This window comes from Thamnophis sirtalis, unplaced genomic scaffold, assembly GCF_051295495.1.
Source record: "Thamnophis sirtalis isolate CommonGarterSnake01/CBP01778 unplaced genomic scaffold, rThaSir2_p1.2 scaffold_14, whole genome shotgun sequence".
NCBI classification, from domain to species: domain Eukaryota; kingdom Metazoa; phylum Chordata; class Lepidosauria; order Squamata; family Natricidae; genus Thamnophis; species Thamnophis sirtalis.
The window spans coordinates 1024841-1045919 of record NW_028261394.1 but is presented as its reverse complement, the minus strand read 5'-3'; the positions used below and the strand labels follow the sequence as shown (position 1 = coordinate 1045919).

Below are 21079 nucleotides of genomic sequence, written 5' to 3'. Positions count from 1 at the left end.
GCGGTTTTCCTTTGCAAAGACTCCTCAGAGCTCACTGGGTGGGTGGGGCGGATTAGAGGTGGACTTTGCGTATTTATGTGAGCGTGGAAGACAGAGAATGTTTAGCATGGTGTTTCTCAACCTTGGCAACTTGAAGATGTCCGGACTTCAACTCCCAGAATTCCCCAGCCAGCATTCGCTGGCTGGGGAATTCTGGGAGTTGAAGTCCGGACATCTTCCAAGTTGCCAAGGTTGAGAAACACTGGTTTAGCATAAGACATCTCTTCCGTACTGGGATGAAAAGCCCAAGTGATCAGCTGAGAGCACCTTAAAGAGTGAAATGGCACATTCTTTTTGTTCCCTGCGCTCCTGACTCTCCTTTTATAAAAAAAATAAGATTTGTGGGTCCTGTGAAATGTTTGTACCCGGCTGAGAATTACCTTTTGTCAGCAGCACGCAGCTCTGCTGGACCTCATGGACGCGTTGCCTTCTTCCGCCACCCCTGCCCCCAAAGGAGGAGAGTCTTGGAAGCCCCCAGCTGCAGCCAAGAAAGCAGACCCTTGGGGGGGCCCTCCTCCCAGCAACGCCACCTCCGATCCTTGGCAATCGTTCGGTAAGAGCCCTCCCCCACGGAGCCCTCGCAAGTCCCCCCCGAGGGCTTCTTCCCTCGTAGTGTGGTATCGTAGTTTGGGAAGGGAAGGATTTGGGGGAGCATTTTATTCTTAGCCGAGGTGGCGCAGTGGTTAAATGCAGCACTGCAGGCTACTTCAGCTGACTGCAGTTCGGCGGTTCAAATCTCACCGGCTCAGGGTTGACTCAGCCTTCCATCCTTCCGAGGTGGGTGAAATGAGGACCCGGATTGTTGTTGGGGGCGATATGCTGACTCTGTAAACCGCTTAGAGAGGGCTGAAAGCCCTAGGAAGCGGTATATAAGTCTTAACTGCTATTGCTATCTATCATCTATCATCTATCTATCATCTATCTATCAATCTATCTATCAATCTATCATCTATCAATCTATCAATCAATCTATCAATCAATCTATCAAAATTATCTATCATCCATCTATCTATCTATCATCTATCTATCTATCTATCTATCTATCTATCTATCTATCTATCTATCTATCTATCTATCTATCTATCTATCTATCTATCTATCATCTATCTATCTATCTGGGTGAAATGAGGACCCAGACTGTGGGGGCAATATGCTGACTCTGTAAACCGCTTAGAGAGGGCTGAAAGCCCTATGAAGCGGTATATAAGTCTTAACTGCTATTGCTATCTATCATCTATCATCTATCTATCATCTATCAATCTATCAATCTATCATCTATCAATCTATCAATCAATCTATCAAATCTATCTATCATCCATCTATCTATCATCTATCTATCTATCTATCTATCTATCTATCTATCTATCTATCTATCTATCTATCTATCTATCTATCATCTATCTATCTGGGTGAAATGAGGACCCAGACTGTGGGGGCGATATGCTGACTCTGTAAACCGCTTAGAGGGGGCTGAAAGCCCTATGAAGTGGTATATAAGTCTAACTGCTAGTGCTATTGCTATATTACACTATATTATATTCTAAGAGCCAAGGTGGCGCAGTGGTTAGGGTGCAGTACTGCAAGGCCACTTCAGCTGACTGTTATCTGCAGTTCGGCGGTTCAAATCTCACCGGCTCAAGGTTGACTCAGCCTTCCATCCCTCCGAGGTGAAATGAGGACCCGGATTGTTGTTGGGGGTGATATGCTGACTCTGTAAACCGCTTAGAGAGGGCTGAAAGCCCTATGAAGCGGTATATAAGTCTAACTGCTATTGCTATTGTTATTGGCCCCACAGCTCCTGCCCCTTCTTACTTGAAGCTTCCAGGGGGCTGAAGGAGAGGCAGGATAGAGCCGAGGTGGCGCAGTGGTTAAATGCAGCACTGCAGGCTACTTCAGCTGACTGCAGTTCTGCAGTTCGGCTGTTCAAATCTCACCGGCTCAAAGGTTGACTCAGCCTTCCATCCTTCCGAGGTGGGTAAAATGAGGACCCGGATTGTTGTTGGGGGCAATATGCTGACTCTGTAAACCGCTTAGAGAGGGCTGAAAGCCCTATGAAGCGGTATATAAGTCTAACTGCTATTGCTATGAAACCTTAGGGAGGTGCTGTCAATCCCCCCCGTCCTGAGGCTTCAGGGAAAGAGGCTTGCAGCTGTGACGCCTTGCGGGGCTTCCAACATTGACTGGTGGGATTCATTGATAACGGGCCCTTGTTTCAGCTGGCCAGCTCCTTGGCTCCCTGGGACGGGGCTGAAAAAAAATCAGATTTACGCCTCTTGAATGCCGCTGAAAAGGGCGGCTCAGAGCGGAACAGAGGCCTTCTAAGTCTCGCTTAGCTGGACCGGGTTTTCAGTGGCATTCAATGGGCGCCTTCTCTTGTCCCCCGGGGCCGCCATTGCCGCGTCTGCCCGCTTTTGTCACCCGACTCATGAAAGGGCGGCTTGTTTTTGGGAAGCTTCCACTCAACGGCAGCCCCAGGCCGAAATTAGCATTTCTTGCATGGGGTTGTTGATGAATTTGCAGGAAGCGGAGGCAGCCGAGAAGGGATGAGCTGTTTTCTCTGGAAAGCTCGGCGGTCTTTCCTATCTTCTGGACGTAGCGACTGTGGACCTGCACCTGTTTGTAAATGTGAATCAACGTTTTGATAGTTCTGTGTGTCTCCGTGAGTGTTGTGTGTTGTGTGTTTTCAGCAGGCTTCCTTTAAACAGACACGCCAAAACACAACCAGCCACAGCGGAATTTGGATTCCCATTTTTTTAAATCAATGCGCGGAGAAGATGGGATGGACAGCCCCTGGCTCTTTTTTTTTTATAATTTTTTTTAAATTTTTGTTACATAGACAACACATACACACAACAATAAAAAAAGAAAAAGAAAAAGAAAAAAAAACACAAAAAAGAAAAAAAACCGTCATCACATCCAGCATGTCGTTTGGTTACAGGTGTTTTAACATTTATCATTCTTATACATTTATTATTTCATTTAATAGGTTATAATATACAGCTTGGGTTGCTTTGTTTACCATCCCTTCCTCCTGTTATAACACCACCTTATTTTCCCTTTCTTTTCTCCCTTCCTCCCTTCTCTACTTTCCTCCTTCCTCCTCTCCTTCCCCTTCCTTCTTCCCTTACCTCTCCTTTGCTCCTGCTCTTCCTCTTTCCCTTCATACCCTCTCTCCTTCCTTTTCTCTCCCTTCCATCCTCCTTTCCTTTCTCCCTCCCTCCTTTCTCTACTTTCCTCCTTCCTCCTCTCCTTCCCCTTCCTTCTTCCTGTACCTTTCTCCTACTCCTGATCTTCCTCTTCCCCTTCCTACTCTCTCTCCTCCTCTTTCTCTCCTTTCCATCCTCTTCTCCTTACCTCTTTCTTTCCACCCTCTCTCCCTTCTCTACTTTCTTCCTTCCTCCTCTCCTTCCCCTTCCTTCTTCCTGTACCTTTCTCCTACTCCTGCTCTTCCTCTTTCCCTTCCTACCCTCTCTCCTTCCTTTTCTCTCCCTTCCATCCTCCTTTCCCTTTCCTTTCGCCCTCCCTCCTTTCTCTACTTTCCTCCTTCCTCCTCTCCTTTCCCTTCCTTCTTCCCACTTGCTCTTTTGATTTTGCCACATAATCATGCTGTGCCGATCAAGAAACAATCTTTAAATTTTAATAAAAATAATCATTAAAAAACCCTTCCTAGAATATAGTTTATGATGAGTGAGTTGTGGTAAAATGCATGTGGACGGGCAGCAAATCGATCCAGATAAGGGGATCGTAACGTGTCTTGAGGAGATCAAGAAAAGGGTTCTCAAGGCCTCACTGTTTAACTTCAGCAGAAGCAAGAAGATGACTTTGCCCCGTTTGAAATCACAAAGTTTGGCTTGGGGTTCTCAAAGGTTGTGTGTATGCTACCCGCATCTGGCCCTGTTGCCGAGTGTCTGAGTTGGGACTAGGGTTAAAAGAGAGAAACCCCTCAAAATGGACTGTGGGGTTTAGGTCTGCTGGGAAGCTTCAGGTGTCAGGGCTCCAAATGGCACCCAAGATAAAATAAGAGGCAGGGGATTCCAGTGTATTAAAATTGCTGTGTTGGCACATCTGGGGAAAACCCGAATCTGAAAGCGTCCAGGTTTCCCCCCCCCCCAGTTGAAAGTTCAAGACCCTCCCCCAACACCCACAAGCCCATCCCATGGTCCAATCAGTCATGGCCAGGAAGGCAGATCCCTCCCTCCCAGATCCGTCCAGGTGCAGGGACAAAAGTGACCTTGGCTTTCTGAGAAAGAATGTTATTATGGCTACACATCACCCAACTCCGTATAACCCCCCCCCTCCCATTTCCCCACAGTAGAAAGGGTGGCGGGGCCTGAAGTCCAAAGCTTGCAGACATGACATCGGGGCTCGTACATCCTTTGCCTGCAGGTGCCAAGCCAGCCGCCTCCCTTGATCCGTGGGGAGCCCCTGCGACCTCCTCCTCCTCCTCCTCGGCTGCTCAGCCTCTCCCAAAGAGGGCCGATCCTTGGGCTCCTTCCCAGCCATCGTCCGTGGCAACGAAGACGGCCGGGGACCCCTGGGGACCAGCACCGGTAAACAAGCCAATCTCTGCTTCTGGTGAGTAGGGTGCCCGCTTTCCGTGTCCTCTGGAGGAACCTGTTTTATCGGCAGCTAGAGCCGAGGTGGCTCAGTGGTTAGAGTGCAGTACTGCAGGCCACTTCAGCTGACTGTTATCTGCAGTTCGGCGGTTCAAATCTCACCGGCTCAAGGTTGACTCAGCCTTCCATCCTTCCGAGGTGGGTGAAATGAGGACCCAGACTGTGGGGGCGATATGCTGACTCTGTAAACCGCTTAGAGAGGGCTGAAAGGCCTATGAAGCGGTAGATAAGTCTAACTGCTATTGCTATAGCTAGGCCCAAGGCAGGGGTGGGAAACCTTTTTGGCACAGCTGGCTGGAGCACCATTCCTGTTTTCAGGCCATTTTTCGGGTCATTTTCAGGCCATTTTCAAAGCTGTTTTTGGCCTGAAACCGGTTATCTTGTCCTCTTCTAATGAGAGAGAGGGAGGGAGGGAGGGAGAGAGAGGGAGAAATTGGGAGGTGTTAGCGGAAACAGTATTTTTCTAGGATTAGGGAGAAGAGTCCTCCTGGCTGTGGTGGCAACATTTCTCCTTTGCATTCCAGGTAGCAAATCTTTCGACCTCTTCAGCAATTTGAACGGGATGATTAAAGACGACTTTTCTGAATTCGACACCCTTCGAACGTCTAACAAGCAAGGTATCTTTGAAACGGACACGCTGTTAATTGGGGGCTGAAAAAGGGGGTCTTGAACCCCCCCCCCGGTAGGAAATAGCCTTCCCCCAAATTAAAAGAAGGGAAAATAAATCACAAGGGAGAAGAGGACCCAGTGGGAGTGCTTTATAACAAGTCGGCATTCTCGGTGTTTGGGGGTTGACTTGGATTTCAGATTTGAAGAAGCCGAAAAACAACCCCCCCCCCAAAAGAAAAGAACGAGTAGAGCAACCCCCTAATTTTTAAGGGAAATGCCTGGCCTAATACAGGGAAGCTGCCCTTTTGAGGGGGGTCTTTTTCAAGGGCTGTTTTTTTCTCTTCCCGCGACGCAGGTTCTGCTTTCTCGGCCCAAAACAGCGGGACCACCAGCCCTGACCTCTCAGAATGCCAGCCGGCCAGCTTCTCCGCCAGTAAGCAGAGCGCCGCTCGGAGGACCCCCGAGTCTTTCTTGGGCTCCAATGCTGCTTTGGTGAATCTGGACTCCTTGGTATCCAAGCCCCCGCAGCCAGCACCACCCACCCTCAACCCTTTCCTGGCTGCCGGTACGTCTTCAGCCAACTTTGCACGGCTGGCTTCTTTCGAGGGGTGGGGGGGGGAATTGCTGAAGAAACGTTAATGAGCCTTGCTCCTTCGAAGGAGGGCGGTCTGCCTTACGTTATTTGACTCAGGGCAGCGGCTGATTTCACCACCAGCCTTATTGGGAAGCCGCTTTTTAGGGAAATAAATGTTTTGCATGGCGGGGAAGAAGTCCCAGAAACGCCAGGCGGGGTCTTGGGGAGTCTGTTGAAGTCTGGTTAAGGCAGTCGCCCTAAACAACATTTAAGATGCATGGACTTCAACTCCCAGAATTCCCCAGCTTTGAGAGGTTGCTGAAGTTTCTCTAGAGTCTCTGCTCAGTGGAGGTCTTTGGGGGGGGGGTTTGGCTGGGAGGGAAGGTTGGGGTGGTGGCTCTGGGGCTCCTAGCCGCTGAGAGGACCATCTTTCACTACCATCGAGACCAGGGATCTCCAACCTTGACCACTTAAGCCTGGAGGACTTCAACTCTTTCTTTCCCCTCCGAAAATATACTTTTTTAATTTTCCATTTTCATAACATATAATCACGTGTATACTATTACATAGCCAATATCCTATTGTATTAAGTAGTAATTACATCAGTTCCTCTTGTCATCAACGCCCAGAAAGATAAAAACCCATTATTGGCTGTTCTGCTCTTCATACACCTCTTTCTTCTGCCTCTCTCCTACCTCCTTTCTTCCCTCCATCATCCTTTCCTACTCTACTTCCCCTTCCTTTCTCCTTCTCCTCTCTCTTCATTCCACTCCTCCTTATCCTCCTCATCTTCCCCCCTTCACCCTCTCTCCTATCCCCCTCTTCCTATCTTTCTTCTCTCCTCTGTTTCCCACTCTTCTACCTCCTTTCTTCCCTCCATCATCCTTTTCTGCTCTACTCCCCCTTCCTTTCTCCTTCTCCTCTCTCTTCATTCCACTCCTCCTTATCCTCCTCATCTTCCCCCCTTCACCCTCTCTCCTATCCCCCTCTTCCTATCTTTCTTCTCTCCTCTGTTTCCCACTCTTCTACCTCCTTTCTTCCCTCCATCATCCTTTTCTGCTCTACTCCCCCTTCCTTTCTCCTTCTCCTCTCTCTTCATTCCACTCCTCCTTATCCTCATCTTCCCCCCTCACCCTCTCTCCTATCCCTCTCTTCCTATCTTTCTTCTCTCCTTTCCCACTCTTCCTCTCATTGGTGTATTTCCGCTTCTGAGCAAACTCCATTCTATGTTGATGGTATTTATGCTTCCATATCAATATACTTAACATATCTTAGTTTTAACGAAAAAATAAGAGAAGACAGTATACATGTGCAATCATATTACTTTATTTACTCTCCTATCCCTCTCTTCCTATCTTTCTTCTCTCCTCTGTTTCCCACTCTTCCTCTCATTGGTGTATTTCCGCTTCTGAGCAAACTCCATTCTATGTTGGTGGCATTTATGCTTCCATATCAATATACTTAACCTATTTTAGTTTTAAAGAAGAAATAAGAGAAGACAGTATACATGTGCAATCATATTACTTTACAATCTTAACACCTTCAACTCTTGAAGTGGCCGAGGTTGGAGACTCCTGTTCTAGACAAGAGTCTCTTAGTTGGGCTCCTGGTTAGACCCCAGCAGTGGGATCTGAATTCTGTGGGGCTGCAGACCCTCCTCCGCCCCCTCCCCTTGCCTTCGGCAGCCCCCACCGCTCTCATTCCTGGCCAAAGGGCGTTGCACGGCCCGTCCGTTGGGGCCTCTGGGCCTTGCCTTGAAAACGTCCTTGCATTGAATGGGGCCTTTGCTGCGGCCTTGTGCCTTGTGTAGCCGTTTGCTCTCAAGACGGGAAGCCGTGGAGGTTCGGACTGACTCTTCCCTCCCCTCTTCTCTGCTCCCAGGGTCCTCGTCATCTTCGTCGGCTTCTCCTTCTCCAGCCACGGTCAACCCCTTCCAAGTGAATCAGCCGCAGCCCCTCACTCTCAATCAGATGCGGGCCAGCCCCATCCTCGGGGGCAGCCTGTCCTTCAACGCGGGGCCGGAACCGGGGGCCCTTCCGTCTGTGGCTCCCGTGGCCCTGGCCCCCTTGCCAGCCACGGGCCCCGTGGCCTCCCTAACCAGGATGGGCCCGGGAGTGAGCGTGGGCCTCATGGGGCCCGTGGCGCAGCCTCTCCACCACCCGGGGATGCCCCCCTCGGTCTCTCAGCCGGCCAATGGCTCTAACCCCTTCCTCCTCTGAAGGAAGCCTGGAGCGTGAAGCCTCCCTGGGAAAGGCAGGCAGGACATCGGAGGTGGCTTGGGCTGAACCGCGAGCACCGGAGACCCCAGGGGTGGGTGGGGGGGCTGGCTGACTAGGCTGGCGGGCTGCTGTCGCCTTCTGTGGGAGCTCCGGGTGCCCTCGGCCGAGACCTGCCCTTTTGCCGCAGACGGCTTCCTTTTCCTTCGGGGTCTCGGCAGCCTTGCAGAAACGCTTCGATGTCTGTCACCAAAGTCAGGTTCTTCTGCTCCCTCCCCTCCTTCCTCCTTTTCGTTGATCATTTCAAGGTGATAGGAAGACTTTGCCATCTGAAAGAGGCCCCCACCCCTCTCCCCTCCATGTGGTTTTGTAGACCCTAAGCCGCCCCTCGGAAGTGCCAGCCAGATCCCGTGCTTGTAAAAAACACATTTGAGACTCAAGATGAGTGCTAGTGAATGTGTTTGCACATAAACCACCTTCTCTTCTAGACTGTTTGGTTCACCCATAGTCCTTACCGGTCTTGGCCAAAGTGGTATCTGGCCTTTGTGTTCTGTATATCCTTGCACACTAAAATGTCGAGCAGAACTGTCAGGCGGGGAGGGCCAGCCGCGCACGTCCACAGGAGGAGAAGCGAAGCAAGCTCTGTGAAAGTCCCGCAAAGTTTTTTTGTGAAACCCCGCAAGTGTGCTGTTTTTGTATGCAGTGTTGAATTTCTACACCTGGACACCTGGGACTGCCCACGACTTCCGTCTGAATGGCTGGCAGAGGCTGCCCTGGAGTTCAGGGCTGGCTTTTGGCTCTGGGCTTCCGGAGGGTGCGTTCGTTTGGAAATTAGTGTTGTTTTAATTTGACTTGCGACGCAAGGCTTCAAGAAAAAAAAGGGGGGCATAGGGTGGGGAATACCGAGGTAATTCTGGGGCGACTTGGGAACTGATTTTGGGGGGGGTGACCTTTTGTTATTATGCAGTAATCCTTGTATACTTTTGCACTTTTAAGGATAGGGCCGTTTTGGATTTGAGTTCGCCAGGTGAGCGTTCTGTTTTCACTCTTGCTAATTTTTATAATGTTCTTATTTAACAGTCGATAGTTTTTGATAGATTTATCAGGTTTAGTGGAAAAATTAAGTCTTTCTTTTCCAATTCTCTCTCTTTTTTTTTTTTTTTGATTTAATGTTTCTTATTTATATATAAATATTTTCAGCTCTTGGTTTTCACAAAGAGAATTTTAAAGGGAATATTGACAAACCTCCTGCTTTTGAACAAAGTCCTTTGTATTGGGAAAAAAAAACAACAGCGGAATAGCTCCTGTAACATGAATTTTGAGAGGAATATGGCTGAGGTGACATTGAAAAAGGAAAACACTACAGTTGCCTTTCAGTTTCCCCCTTTTATGACTACAACTGTCCACTTTGTGTAAAAAAAAAGCAACTCCTGGAAGCCTTTGAGAGGTTGAAGATCATGGAAAATAAATGACTTCTCTCTTGTAATACTTTCAGAACTTAAAAAAACAAAACATTGCTGTATGAATGTTACTTTTAATTAACTAAACTCTTCTAACTAAAGAATGCACTCCATGGTGTTACTTGGCTCTGTTTACAATCTTCTCCGAAAAGTAAACTTTTGATTCTTTCGGCTCATCCCCCCCACCCCCAAAGATTATACTCAGGTTTAAGTAATGAATAACTGTTTGGATTTGGATTTATTTCATTTATATGCCGCCCTTTTCCCCGAAGGGGACTCAGGGTGGCTCACAATTCAATCAGGGAAGGGGGGTATAGACAAGGGGATAAAAAGACGAACATAACAATACAAAATTTAAAAAACGCACAACAGTCATACCATTCAAGAAGGGGGGCAAAAGCTCTTTAGCCCCAGGCCTGTCGGAACAGCCAGGTTTTAAGGGCTTTGCGGAAGGCCTGGAGGGTGGTGAGGGTTCGAATCTCCACGGGGAGTTCGTTCCAGAGGGTCGGAGCAGCCACAGAGAAGGCCCTCCTCCGGGTAGTCGCCAGTCGACACTGGCCGGCGGATGGAATTCGGAGGAGGCCTAATCTGTGGGATCTAATCAGTCTATTGGAGGTAATTGACAGCAGGCGGTCTCTCAAGTACCCAGGTCCAATACCATGAAAATTCTTCCTTTTGAAATGGCAACTGCAAGAAGGCATGCACAAACACGTGGGTGTGCTTACATGCAGATGCTCTCAACAGCTGGACAAGGCCTCTGTGCAGGAGGGACAGCTGTTGGGTGGCTTGGAAGATATTTATCCTTTAGAAGAGACATCCGTGCCAGGAAACCTCTTTTGGGGTGAGCGGACTCTGCGTCTGGGGGGTCAGGGTAAACTTTCTCAAAAGCTGTTGGGTGGCTTGGAAGTGGCAGGAGGGATCCTTTGCTGGTGGCCTTGAGGAAAGAGACCTCATAATCCAGGAAACCAACGTGGCAGAGAGACACGGCAGGGTTAATGCAGACAAGCGACTGCCTCCACTTCTCATTTTGTGTCCTTCGCCTTCTGCACCGTTGTCGTGTTTGGTTGCTCACAACGGGCCGTTTCGCTCTTGAGGAGCGGTGGACACCCCAGAGTGGCCTTCAACACCCAGGTCCTTTTCCAGCTTCTGCTCTTGTTCTGTGTGGCCAGCAGAGTCTTTAGAGTGCCTGCTTCAAAAAGATGGTTTAATTTTGTCCAGGAGGAAAAAAAATAGCTTGTACTAAGGAGCTAACCCAGGTACAGTAGGCTAAATAAGTATTTTGTCTGCAGTCAACAGGAAACCTGTTGTCTGGTGATTCCCCCCCCCCCTCTTAAGTAGCCAAAGGTTTTAAATAGTTTAAGTTAAACATGCCACCTTCCTGGTATTGCTCTCCTTCCAATTAACGTAGACTAACAACTTCATTAACTGTCCCTTCTCCTCTCTCCCTTGAAGTGACCTAAACTTTAGAATGCTCCCAAAGACGCTTTCTGGTTAAATTAATCAATTTAATTAATGTCATCTGCAAATTTGATGAGTTCCCCATTTGTTCCCTCATCCAAATTATTGATAATGCTGAAGAGTCCTGGGCCCAAAACAGAGCCTTGGGGTCTCCCACTTCATACTTCCCTCCATGTAGATGCAGTTCCATTGAGGACTACACGTTGAGTGCGGTTGGTCAGCCAGTTACGAATCCATCTGGTGGTGATGCTGTCCAACCCACATTATTCTACTTTGTCTAGTAGTAGGTTTGTAGTAGGCTACCTTATCAAATGCCTTACTGAAGTCCAAGTAAACTATATCGACGGCATTCCTCTGGTCCACTAATTTTGTCCCTTTGTCACAGAATGCAATAAGATTAGTCTGGCATGATCTGTTTTTGACAAACCCTTGTTGGCTTTTGGCTATTACTTTGTTTACTTCTAGGTGTTCGCTAATTCGTTGCTTGATTATCTTTTCCAGAATCTTTCCTGGTATTGAGGTCAGGCTGATAGCTCTAAACTTTCCTGGATCTATTTTTCCCCCCTTTTTTTGAAGATGGGAACCACATCAGCTCTTTTCCAGTCCTCTGGAAGTTCCCAGATGCTCCAGGAGTCCAGGATCTCTGAAAGATAAAGTTCAGTGGTTCTGAGATCTCGTCTGCCAGTTCCTTCAGAACCCTGGGCTGTAATCCATCCGGTCCCTGTGATATGAACTCATCTAGGGTAGACAGGTGCTCACTTACCATTTTCTTCCCTATTTCAATTTGTGTTCCTAATCTGATTTTTGTGGTGCTGTTTTTGATAGGTTGGACTGTTTTATCCCTTTGTGTAAAGACAGATGCAAAACATGAGTTAAATAGTTCTGCTTTCTCCCTGTTGCTTGTCACCTTCTTGCCACTTTCTCCCAGCCATGGACCAATTGTTTCCTTAACTTTTTTTCTTGTTTTTAACATGTTGGAAGAAGCTTTTTTTGTTATTTTTTTTACTTTTGTGGCAAGCCTTTCTTCATTGTGAGCCTTAGCTTTCCTCACTTCATCTTTACAGGCTCGGGCTATTTGCTGATATTCTGCCCTTACTTACTGTTTCCTCACTTGTCCTCCTAGATTAGCACACAGCTCGTTTTGGGAATGTGCTTCGTGCCCTTCTGGGGTGGTTCTCCCAATCGCGTGATCCTTCTGCCTCCGATTTAACTCTTCATCTGTTCAGGCACCGACTGGAGCCTTTGATCAGGCCAGCGGCTGCTCTTCCTTAAGCGGGGAACCTACTTCATCTCATCGGCAACCAAGGGGGGAGCAATTGGATTAACCTCCTGGCTTCCAGCAAAGCAATTTTCTTTACTTCAGAAGGCTCAGTCGGCAGACATCACCTCCCCCACGTCCCCATTCTGTTCCTTAATCTGTTGGTGACCCAGCTGGCCCAGATCTTTCCATCGTTTCATGGGGTGGAGAGAAACATCCTCAGAAGGCAGAAGCTTTGCTGCCTCCTATTAGGCAATATCAAGGAGCAAGGTGTGGGAAAGACCACCTCCGTCTGAGGTCATGGAATGTGGAGCCCACCTGAAAGCGTGTCAGGGTGCCAAATAGCACCCAAAATTAAATCAGAGTCCAAGGCAAAGAATTGCTCCAAGTTCCAATTTATGAAGAGAGACATGTTGGCACATCTGGGAAAACCCGAATCTGAAGGCTTCCTGGTTTTCCCCACCCAGTTGAAAGTTCAAGATCTTGCCCCCACATCCACAAGTCCATCCCATGGTCCAATCTCCCACTCATTACTGGCAGTTCCACCCCTCCAGTTCCGGTCAGTAGCAGAGGTGCAGAGACAAAGGATGACCTTGGCTTTCTGGAATGGAATGTTGTTATGGCTACCTATCATCTAATTGTATACAATCCCTCCTCCTGTTTCTACCCACCATAGAAAACGCATAGCGGAGTAATAGAAAGTGTGGAAAGGCCAAAGATCCAAAAGAAAAGATGGCTGCAGGCCTGACAAAGCCGAGGTGGCACAGTGGTTAGAGTGCAGCACTGCAGGCTACTTCAGCTGACTGCAGTTCTGCAGTTCGGCTGTTCAAATCTCACCGGCTCAAGGTTGACTCAGCCTTCCATCCTTCCGAGGTGGATGAAATGAGGACCCGGATTGTTGTTGGGGGCGATATGCTGACTCTGTAAACCGCTTAGAGAGGGCTGAAAGCCCTATGAAGCGGTATATAAGTCTAACTGCTATTGCTATAAAGCAGCTATGCCTTAGTCTCTCTCTTATCTCATGTCCAGGAGAGAAACTGGTGGCCTGTGAACAGGATCTCTGCAATTCCTTTGCTCCTTTGGCTCCTCTGCTGGTTCAGGCAGGGGCCCTTCTGTGGCTCACTCACAAGCGTGTCTGGTCAGCCCCTTGGCCCACCCTGGATTACTGGCTGCTTCAAATCCTCCTGCTCTTGCCCTCATGCCAGGGATGCCAGGAGAACGGCCCCTTCGAGGCCTGAAGTTGTAGGTGTGTGGAAGATGTTCTGGCATTCCAGAACTCCCCATCCAGCCAAATCCCTCTGACTCTCCTTCTCTGGGTCCCTCCCTGGCATTTTGCAAGCTCCTTTTCCATTGTGACTGGCTGGATGTCCTGCAGTAATCGGAGGTTCTTGAGATATTCCAAAGCTGCCATTGTTATCCCCTCAATCCATCCATGTGGGAGGGTGGAGATTCATTCTCCCAAGTTTTTGGGTTGGTTTCCCAACATCTCCTTACCAAGCTAGGTAATATCTTCAGCAGAATTTATGTGTCGGTGTTCTGCTTAGAAGGGCTTTGTGTGGTCAGTAGATCTTGTGGTGGGAGGGTTACGTCAGGTGAGGGTCTTGCGATGGGTCTTATAAGCAGAATTTTATGTCCCCTTGGTAATAAAACATTCGGAAACCAACCCACAAGCTCGGAGAACGAACCTCCATCCTCATCCTCCACCTGAGCTACAGATCTTCGCCACTATCGCAAACCATCCACATGTCTCAACAAAGCTATGGCATAAAACTCAAGACTTCCGTTTTGTTTTCAGGAAAAAAAAACATTCACAATTCTTTTGGTAGGCAGGACACAATTGCTTGGAGATTAGCGGAGTGTAAGATAACCCGTGTGCCCTTTGCTGTTAAAACCTTCAGCCCTTCCCTCTGTTCGTGATCCTCTTAACCGGAGAGGAGCTGGAATTTCCTGAAGAGATGGGCGCGATAAACCGTGATGGGAACAGGAAGTTCCAGGCAGGTGAGGAAAATAGGTTAACCGAGGGAAGCTCTTGGCACTTCCTTTTGGGGAGATTCTTTTGCAGCTGGTGGACACAAAAGAACCCGAGGGATCCGGTTTCTACGCCGACCTGGAAAATGATCCGGTAGGTTGGCTTTCGTGGCCAAGAGAAGAGTTGAGGCCGCCGGGGATTTCAACGAAAACATCTTTAAAATGGCCAGCGTTGGTCGAGTTTATGCGCCCTCTCTCTCTGCCTCCGGAGTGGCCCTGCTCCTTAGCAGAAGACTCCCAAGCCAAGGGCCTCCCCGCTGTTTCCAGCGTAAGATGGCCCCCATGTATTGTCTATTCCAGTGTTTCTCAACCTTAGCAACTTGAAGATGTCTGGACTTCAACTCCCAGAATTCCCCAGCCAGCGAATGCTGGCTGGGGAATTCTGGGAGTTGAAGTCCGGACATCTTCAAGTTGCTAAGGTTGAGAAACACTGTCCTAGACACTTCCCCATCTTCAAATTGACAAGGTTGAGAAACACTGGTCTATTCCTCTTTGGAATTAGCCCAGCAGAAAATTTAACGCCCCCCGTCTGTCTCGGTTGCTGCAGTGGTTAGCCTGTTCAAACTTTTGTTGTTCCTGAGTGGTGGTTTGGTTTTTTTGCCAAAATAGGTCGAGGTATAATTTGTGGACCTCCCCCGTCTCCAGTTCCCCGTGGAGCACTCTTCCCTTCATTGTTAGCCCACCCTTGGCTAACAATTAAGTGAAAGCGTCCTAGTTGGGCCAGCCAAGCCAGAAAGCAGTGGAGGGCTTCTGCTCCACCATGGAGTCTGGCTCTGCCCTATAGGGAAGGAGGGGAGATGCGCTATTTGGGCATCCCCAGGGCTGCCTTCCAAGGTTGGATGCCGTGAAGGGTTCCTTCCGGAGGGACCAAAGGATGCCCCCCCCACCTCCCCAACTCTTGGATCGCGCACAGCAGCCGTTCCCAGCCCTTCCTGGAGGAGGGGGGGGGGCAATTTGGAGGAGATGAGCGGAGGGAGTGGCAGTCTCTGTGAGGGTGGAGTCAATTGGGTTTTCCGAGGCTGGGGCTCCCCCTGCTGAGTGAATCCTGACTTTTAACAAGTCCGTTGGGTGGCCCGGAGCCTCGAGGCTCCCCAGATCAGCTTCTATCGACCCGAATCGCTTTTTCAGCTTTCTAAACAAACTTACACACCATTTGATGTTTCCCTGCTGCTACGAAACAGCAAAGAGACACGAACCAGGGGCCCTCCCCTCTCTCGCGGCCTTCCGAAAGTCTATTAAGACCTGGCTTTTCCGGCAGGCCTGGGGCTGTTGACCTCTTGAATGAGGTCCAGCCCCACTAAGGTTGAGGGCATGTTGCGTCTTTTTAACTTGCCTTCTCTTCTACTTTTTAAACTTTTTAGTGCTCTTTTAAATTGTTTTTATGTAAGCCGCCCGGAGTCCTTCGGGATTGGGTGCCATATAAATTTATTAAATATTAAACATTAAAAAACAATTGTGCATCAAAGACAGTTCAGAAATCTGTTTTGTCAGGAAATGAAATAATTTATTTGGAAAACAGTACAAATTCCCAGACAGAGTTGTATTTTAAAATGAAAATCAAGTCCACAATCCAAGACCTTTACGGGGATAAAGAGGTCCTTATAAAACCTGTAACTTGGAAAATAAAATAAAATAAAAGCACTGTTTTTGTTTTAAAGCCTACTTGACGTACTGAAATTAGAAGTAATTTGCATAGCTTTAAACTCATTTCTCCTTCTACACCCACAGAGACACGTGCCATTAATGCAACTCATGAGAATAATCTCACGGTGCTAAAATGGGACAATGTCAATGGAAAGTTTCATTTCTCATCCAACCCCTCGTGGTAACACTAATCATCTCCCCCCCCCCTTCTCTCTCTCTCTCTCTCTCTCTCTCTCGTGTGTGTGTGTATATGAAAGAGTGCACACATGCAGAAACAGTTTCTACTTGTGGCAAAAATCAGGGATGCTCTGACCCTCCAAATGCCCCTAAAAGCAGAGCACTGCCACACTCCTCGCCTGCAAATGGCTTATGGTAGTAGCCACAGCTGCCCCCCCTTGACATCCCCACTTTGCAAACCCCCTCAGGCACGATGATTTCTGCACATCTGCTCTGCTCTGGTTTCTCCTTGGTTGGCACAAAAACGTTTTTTATCTAGAACCTTTGCTCAGCTCCCGAGTTGCGTCTTGCAGGAGAGCATCAACCCCAAGCTGCCAAGTCTAGAATTTGCGCATGGCGTCCGTCACCGAGGTTAGTGAGGAGCTGGCGAGGGTCGATGAGCTGGCGTCGTAGCCCAGCTTCTTCATATCCTTGGTCACCACGTTGAAGGAAACGGTGACGAAGCCTTGCGAGCAAACCCTGGTCACTGAAAAGAAGGAAAAGGAGGCTTAGCGGGGTTCGGCGGTTCAAATCTCACCAGCTCAAGGTTGACTCAGCCTTCCATCCTTCCGAGGTGGGTGAAATGAGGACCCAGATTGTGGGGGCGATATGCCGACTCTGTAAACCACTTAGAGAGGGCTGAAAGCCCTATGAAGCGGTATATAAGTCTAACTGCTATTGCTATTTTTCTTTGCTTTTTGCAAAGCAACTCCATTACTAGTGAAACGGATCAGAGCCAAGATGCTTCTTCTTTGGGGTTCTGTGCCTAACGGCACCCCATGAAACACAAACGCATGGCATTCGTCTTAAGGCTGGGAACAGCCCCAGCGGTCTCCTTCTCGACACCCCGTGCTTTCCGCCCATCCTAAACGTCTCTCTGGCTGGCATTCCCTGGCCGAAGTAGGAACAGCCTCAAGCATAAGCATGCTTCGTCTTTTGGTGACATTTGTGCCACGCATTTTCCTCTCTGGATCCAAAGGAATCTCTGCCCTCCAGAAGACCCCAGGCATAAACCCAGAGCCCCCCCCCCCCCAAGCGCCTACCTTCACGGCCTTCGCCCTGGGCTACCACCTTGGGGTCAGTGAATTCGGGATATCTGCCCGTCAGCCAGCTGGGGAAAGACAAAGAGAGTCGAGTCATCCCACCTGGGGCTTATTCAACCCAAGTGCCGAGGACTTCATGCCAACAAGTGCCTATGCAGCTCCCAGCTGCCTCCGTCCTGGAATTTCTTCCTCCCAGAATATATAAATAAATCGCCAGCTTCTCCACCAAAGTGAATATTCGTTAATCCTGTTTCACTGGCTGAAAAAAGTGCCAAGGGATGGAACAAGGGGAGGGAACGATGTAGAAGCCCACCACCAGCCAAACGTTGCTATTTCGGCAGGCAAAAGTATCTCGTTTTCAAAATAGAACAATCCGACGACCCCCCCCCAATTCCCCCGTCCCTGAAACCCCCCCCCCATTTTGGACAAAAGACGCAGCCACCTTGTTAACTTCTGCAGTCTGGAGGATGATTCTGGAACGAACATCGGGAGGATCCTCTGGTGCCTGAAAACAGAATTTGGGCAATCAGAAAGTAGCGGGAGATTTGATCGAGGGAAATGATGAACCTCGCATCTGGTCCTCCTTCCCATGCCAAACCCCTCTTCTGCCCTCTATGCCAGGCAGGAAAGCAAAATTCACTTAATAAGGTGGCTAACCATTTATGGTTGCTTCCCTGAGTCTCTGGTGCCCCAAGGAATCAGGTTCTCTTGGCTAAATTAGGGTCTAAAGCAGTGTTTCTCAACCTTGTCAACTTGAAGATGTCCGGACTTCAACTCCCCAGAATTCCCCAGCCAGCATTCGCTGGCTGGGGAATTCTGGGAGTTGAAGTCCGGACATCTTCAAGTTGACAAGGTTGAGAAACACTGTCCTAACCACTGCTGGGGAATTCTGGGAGTTGAAGTCCGGACATCTTCAAGTTGACAAGGTTGAGAAACACTGTCCTAACCACTGCTGGGGAATTCTGGGAGTTGAAGTCCGGACATCTTCAAGTTGACAAGGTTGAGAAACACTGTCCTAACCACTGCTGGGGAATTCTGGGAGTTGAAGTCCGGACATCTTCAAGTTGACAAGGTTGAGAAACACTGGTCTAAAGGACGAGGCTGCCTTCACAGGTGAAAAATCGCACGGAGAGCTGGAATAAAAGAGATTGGTGATGATCTCACCTGCCAGGTGTGAAAGGGACATGGACGGCTCCGTATCCCCGAACCACGTCGTTCCCAAAAAGATCGGGACCGTACACGCTGAGGACGATCTGCGGCCCTGCGAGAAGAGAAAGGACCACAATCGCAGGTGCGCTTGGCCTCCCCACCCCCCCTTTCTCAGAAGGGTCCCCGGGGGCCTCCCCTCCCCAGGTCCTTCCCACCTACAGCCAAAAGGGTTGGTGCTTTTGAAGGTGACGTCGATGGGGAAGTTCCAGACCAGGTTCTGCTGGGCATTCCGGCTCTTGGAGGTGATCTGGGAGATGCCTTCTTCCACGCCCTGCGGGAGATCCAAGGGGGCAAAAGCTGGGACCATCTTGGGGGGCAACCCAGAAGTGGCACAAACAGAGGGACTGAAGGCTTTCCAGGTCCCTTCCAACTCCTTTTTTTTTTAAATTTAAATTTATTTTTATTCTCTTACATACAGTTACAGATATACATTCACATACTTATTGTTATCATTATTTATCTTTATTACTTTTACATATTGCAGAGCCGAGGTGGCGCAGTGGTTAAATGCAGCACTGCAGGCCACTTCAGCTGACTGCAGTTCGGCTGTTCAAATCTCACCGGCTCAGGGTTGACTCAGCCTTCCATCCTTCCGAGGTGGGTAAAATGAGGACCTGGATTGTTGTTGGGGGCAATATGCTGACTCTGTAAACCGCTTAGAGAGGGCTGAAAGGCCTATGAAGCGGTATATAAGTCTAACTGCTATTGTTTATCTATCTATCTATCTATCTATCTATCTATCTATCTATCTATCTATCTATCTATCTATCTATCTATCTATCTATCTATCTGTTATATCTATATCTATATCTATCTCTCCCTCCCTCCCTCTCTCTATATCTATCTATCTTATCTATCTATCATCTATCTATCTATCTGGGTGAAATGAGGTCCCAGATTGTGGGGGCGATATGCTGACTCTGTAAACCGCTTAGAGAGGGCTGAAAGCCCTATGAAGCGGTACATAAGTCTAACTGCTATTGCTATATTTATTATTCCATATAAAAAGTTAAACTATACATTCTGGGTTGCTTTGCTTAACATCCCACACACCCACTTTGTATTATCACCACCCTATTTTTTCCCTTTTCTCCCTCCCTCCTCTACTTCCTTCCTCTTCTCCTTTCCTTCTCCCCCACTCCTCTCTTCCTCTTCCCACTCCTACCCTCTTCTTCTCCTTCTCTTTCTATCCCTCCCCTCCTTCCTTCCCTCCTAATATCCCATGTTCTATGTGCGTGGCGGGGGGGGGGGGGGCTCCTCTCCTGCCTGGAACCCAAAGAGAGGCGGGCAGCTCCATGCCACAGAAGTTGGAGCCCTCATTTTCGCCAAGAGTGACCAGGAGGACCCCCTCCCTTGCTTTTTTTTTTTAATCCCTTGTGCATTTCTTATTTGCAAGGAGGGGGGCTCTGGGGTAGGCGGTGCAGCCCCTGCAAGCGGGATACCCTTCATCACAGACCCACCGTAGTCGGAGCCCAGTCGGGACCGTACACGAAGCAGTATTTGCAGTAGAGCTCGTCAAATTCTGGAAACTGCGGAGGGGAGAGAGAGTCGTGGGTTTCAACCTGGCTGGAGATGCAACTTTCCACCGCCCCTACCGAACCACGCGTGGAAAGGGCTCGCCTCTCCCAGCAGCTGCAATGAGAGAACCCCCCCCCCCACTTTTCCCGGAAGGGTCTCCCTCTTTCCAACGGGGTCGCTTCGTGCAGGGGGTTGGAAGCGAGCGGGGGGGGGCGGAGGGGAGGGGTGCGTGCTTCTCTTTGCAAGCATTGGCAGCCGGAGTGCAGAATGGGCACCTTCCCCAATTGGGCGCCCGCTGCAGCACCTTCAGACTGCCCCCCTCCCCTCCCCAAAGGCAGTTGGGGGGAGCCGTGGGGCAAGGTCTCGGGGGGGGGGGCATCGCGCACCAGCAACGCCGCTGCTCCTCCTCCCACGCCTCTTGCATCTCCTTGCAAACTGCAAAAGCAGCACCAGTTGGGTTCCTGCCTAAAAGCTGCACCGTTGGGCGCCTATCTGGATGGGTTTCCCTAAGTGCAAAAAAGGGGGACACCCGAGGCTCGGAAACGGAGGTGGGATGTCTGGTTTTTGCAGGATTCGAGAGTCCATTCACATCCCCCCCCTAAATTGGACTTGGAATGCGCCGCCGCATAGGCAGCGCCCGGACGGGAGATACCAAGTGGCCCTCCGGAGGGGGAGGAAACGAAAAGCGGCGGCTCGCCTCGCCATTCGGGGGAGCCGCTGGACGAAGGCGGCCCGCTGACCCACCTGCGCGCTCTCGATCTGTCCGCTGACCATAAGGAGGAAGACGGTGGGGTTGGCGGTGGAGGCGGCCGCCATCGGGCCTCGCGGAGCAGTAGGAACAGGCCCGTCGCTAAGGGCGCGTCTTCCGCCCTCCCTGGCAACGGCGGACGGCGAGCCTCTGGGGACAATTTCGCCTTTGCGCGAACCGGCCCGAATTCAACGCCAGGAGACCTCCGCTGTTCAGGCGTTTGCTCCGTGAATGATAGTATAATCTTTATTGTCATTGTACAAAATAAACACAGCGAAATTGGTTATGATGTGCACACGCGGGGGCATTTCCGACAACCTTCGCTAGTGACCTCCAGGGCGGTCCGGATTTAGCCGCCATGCATTTGCCCGGACACTTTTGCAACAGCCCTCCCATCTCCTCCCTTTCACGATGATGGCGCTCTCCTCTCCGGAGGGTCCCGA

At 49.5% G+C, this 21079-nt stretch overlaps 2 protein-coding genes across 3 annotated transcripts in view; one reads left to right on the top strand and one right to left on the bottom strand.

Annotated features, from left to right (window-relative positions):
- The window catches only part of EPN2 (epsin 2), a 29032-nt gene extending 19400 nt beyond the window's left edge, over positions 1-9632 (top strand). The window contains exons 5-9 of the mRNA XM_087701754.1: positions 433-592; positions 4426-4614; positions 5180-5272; positions 5620-5829; positions 7720-9632. Coding sequence (XP_087557880.1) covers positions 433-592; positions 4426-4614; positions 5180-5272; positions 5620-5829; positions 7720-8057 — 990 coding nt within the window. The 3' untranslated portion in view covers positions 8058-9632. The remainder of the gene's footprint in view (positions 1-432; positions 593-4425; positions 4615-5179; positions 5273-5619; positions 5830-7719) is intronic.
- Positions 9633-15740: 6108 nt separating this feature from the next.
- Positions 15741-20782, bottom strand: B9D1 (B9 domain containing 1). 2 transcript variants are annotated; one of them, XM_087701764.1, is made up of 8 exons: positions 20633-20764; positions 19831-19899; positions 18530-18641; positions 18326-18422; positions 17604-17666; positions 17162-17229; positions 16487-16605; positions 15741-15866 (listed from the first exon to the last, which is right to left on the bottom strand). In XM_087701764.1, the coding sequence occupies exons 1-8, from the start codon at positions 20702-20704 to the stop codon at positions 15858-15860; spliced, it is 609 nt and encodes a 202-aa protein (XP_087557890.1). In that variant the 5' UTR covers positions 20705-20764; the 3' UTR covers positions 15741-15857. The 2 variants fall into 2 exon arrangements, with proteins under 2 accessions (XP_087557890.1, XP_087557891.1); XM_087701765.1 differs by having other exon boundaries at positions 15741-16605; positions 20633-20782.
- Between the last annotated feature and the right edge of the window lie 297 nt (positions 20783-21079).

What these genes read in the sequence shown, in the direction of transcription:
- B9D1 (XM_087701765.1), bottom strand. Translation starts at nt 20,704, where the DNA reads ATGGCGGCCGCCTCCACCGCCAACCCCACCGTCTTCCTCCTTATGGTC. An exon ending in CCGACTGGGCTCCGACTACG is followed by an intron (nt 18,642 to 19,830) that starts GTGGGTCTGTGA and finishes GATCTCCCGCAG; the next exon opens with GGCGTGGAAGAAGGCATCTC. An exon ending in AGACTGCAGAAGTTAACAAG is followed by an intron (nt 17,230 to 17,603) that starts GTGGCTGCGTCT and finishes GTCTTTCCCCAG; the next exon opens with CTGGCTGACGGGCAGATATC.